Source organism: Mandrillus leucophaeus, unplaced genomic scaffold (genome assembly GCF_000951045.1).
Source record: "Mandrillus leucophaeus isolate KB7577 unplaced genomic scaffold, Mleu.le_1.0 Scaffold240, whole genome shotgun sequence".
Classification (NCBI taxonomy): domain Eukaryota; kingdom Metazoa; phylum Chordata; class Mammalia; order Primates; family Cercopithecidae; genus Mandrillus; species Mandrillus leucophaeus.
In genome coordinates, this window is record NW_012102477.1 from 1,105,495 (window position 1) to 1,108,400 (window position 2,906).

Here is a 2,906-nt window from a genome sequence, read left to right on the forward strand (position 1 = left end):
CGCCCAGCTGCAAATGACCTTTTTAATCTTTTCTTTTGGTTTTGTTTGTTTGTTTGTTTTTGAGATGGAGTTTTGCTCTTATTGCCCAGGCTAGAGTGCAGTGGCGCAATCTCGGCTCACGGCAACCTCCACTTTCCAGTTTCAAGTGATTCTCCTGCCTCAGCCTCCCAAGTTGCTGGGATTACAGGCACCCGCCACCATGCCCAGCTAATTTTTTTGTATTTTTAGTAAAGACAGGGTTTCACCGTTTTGGTCAGGCTGGTCTCGAACTGCTGACCTCGTGATCCACCTGCCTCGACCTCCCAAACTGCTGGGATTACAAGCGTGAGCCACCATGCCTGGCATAATCTTTTCTTATTAAATAATAGATTAGTAGAAGAGAAATTGGAATGTAGGCATAAGGGAGAGGGTAAACAAGATGATGGAGAGACATATGGATGGAAAGCATGGAGAGATATACTGCATTATTGTTATTATTATTGTTGTTATCATTATTGAGATGCAGTTTCACTCTTGTCGCCCAGGCTGGAGTGCAATGGCACGATCTCAGCTCACCACAACCTGTGCCTCCCAAGTTCAAGTGATTCTCCTGCCTCAGCCTCCCAAGTAGCTGGGATTATAGGCATGTGCCACCATGCCCAGCTAATTTTGTATTTTTAGTGGAGACAGTGTTTCTCCGTGTTGGTCAGGCTGGTCCTGAACTCCTGACCTCAGGTGATCCGCCCACCTTGGCCTCCCAAAGTGCTGGGATTACAGGTGTGAGCCACCACACCCGGTGGTATACTGCATTATTAAGAAGATACAGGCCAGGTGAGGTAGATCACACCCATAAGCCCAGCACTTTGGGAGGCTAAGGCAGGAAGATTACTTGAGGCCAAGAATTCTAGACCAGCCTGGGCTGTTAACATAGTGAGACCCCATCTCTACAAAAATAAAAATAAAAATTAGTTAGGTGTGGTAGCATGTGCCTATAGTCCCAGCTACTCAGGAGACAGAAGGATTGCTTGAGCCCAGGAGTTGAAGCCTGCAGTGAGCTATGATCATGCCACTCTACTTCAGCCTGGGCAACAGAGCAAGACTCCAACTCTTAAAAAAAGTGAAGAAGAGATAAAGAGAGATAGGCAAAGATGATGACAAATAGGGTAAAAAGATGAATTGTTTGGGTCTTCATATGAAGTTAATAGTACATCGCTTGATTTTATGGAATGATAGTAACATTATATAAGATACTGCAAGTGGGGGTACTTTGCTTAGAAAAGTACAGAATTCTGCAGAAATATAAGGCATAATAAATAACATGTGGGCAACAGAGACAGAGACAGTGAGACAGGTCTGTAACAGGTCAATAACCTCTGAGCCCTCAACAACATGTCTGCCCTGCTATTGGTAGTCCACAGTAGGATTTTTGGTGAATAAGTGTAGAACATTACAAATAACACTAACCATGTTCCTGACAGCTTAGGGCTGTCAGCTTAGGGTTGTCAGGAACATGCCTTGGTTTTACCGGAATTAGTATTCTTCATGTTCACCTGGCCAGAGAGAGTTAATGAGAAACGCATGTAAAGATGAAGAGGCAATAAATAACGAAGGAGTGTTCTCTCAGCCAACTTATCTTCTTTTCCCCAGCAACCTTCTCAGTGCGCCCTTCACTTCCATGTTCCGCAGCGTGTAGATGAGAGGATTCACCATGGGCGTGACCACTGAGTAGAACAGGGAAATGAACTTGCCCTGGTCCTGGTTGCTGTTCTTGGCCGGAAGCAGATAGCCATAGCTGGCTGAGCCATAGAAGAGGAACACCACCAGCAGGTGGGAGAGGCATGTATTGAAGGCCTTTCGCCTCCCCTCTGCAGAGTGGATTTTCAGCACTGCCTGAGCAGTGAGGCAGTAGGAGATCAGGATGATGCTTAGTGGGACTGCAGTGAAGAAGGTGCAGACACCATTGAGCACAGCCTCGTTGAGGCTTGTGTCGCCACAGGCCAGTTTGATCATGGCAGGCACCTCACAGAGGAAGCTCTCCACCCTCCAGTGCCCACACAACGGGAGCTGCAGAGTGAATGTTGACTGGATCACAGAGTTGCCCAAGCCACCCAGCCAGGCAATCACAGCCAGCAGCCAGCAGAGCTGGGGGTTCATGACGGTGGTGTAGCGGAGGGGCCGACACACTGCCACGTAGCGGTCAAATGCCATCACCACGAGCAGGATGCACTCGGTGGCCCCCAGCCAAAGGAAGACATAGAGCTGGGTCACACAGCCACCATAGCTGATGGTCTTGTCTGGTCCCCATAAATTGATCAGCATTTGGGGGACTGAGCTAGTAGTGAAAGCAAGGTCCAAGGAGGAGAGGTTGCTGAGGAAGAAGTACATGGGTGTGTGGAGCCGGGCATCCAGGCAGGAAAGCAAGATGATGATTGAGTTCCCAAGTAGGGTCAGCAAATAGGAGAAAACGATGGCTATGAAAAAGATCATCTCCAGCTGGGGATGGTCAGATATGCCCATCAGAACAAAGCCCTTCAAGGAGCTGTCATTGGCCCTGTCCATCACTGGTTGCCTTCAGTCACTTGACAAATTCATTCAGAGCAAACTGCTGGGAGAAAAGCAAGTCAAGAAGAAGCTGTTGGCTGAGGTGGATTTGCATCAGGAATGGTCTAATAGTTATCTGGGATCCATAGTTAAGTAACAACCTATTTTTTGTTTTTTGAGACAGAGTCTCTCTCTGTCACCTAGGTTGGAGTGCAGTGGCACAATCTCAGCTCACTGCAACCTCCATCTTCCTGGCTCAAGCAATCCTCTTGTCTCAGCCTCCCAAGTAACTGTGACCACAGGTGTGTGCCACCACATCCAGAAAATTTTTGTATTTTTTGTAGAGATGGGGTTTTGCCATGTTGCCCAGGCTTGTCTCCAACTCT

General features: G+C 47.7%; 1 protein-coding gene across 1 annotated transcript; it reads right to left on the reverse strand.

Annotated features, from left to right (window-relative positions):
* Positions 1–1,190: 1,190 nt before the first annotated feature.
* On the reverse strand, positions 1,191–2,538 carry LOC105541521 (olfactory receptor 2C1). Its single transcript, XM_011982582.1, has one exon. The coding sequence runs from the start codon at positions 2,536–2,538 to the stop codon at positions 1,609–1,611; it is 930 nt and encodes a 309-aa protein (XP_011837972.1). The 3' UTR covers positions 1,191–1,608.
* Between the last annotated feature and the right edge of the window lie 368 nt (positions 2,539–2,906).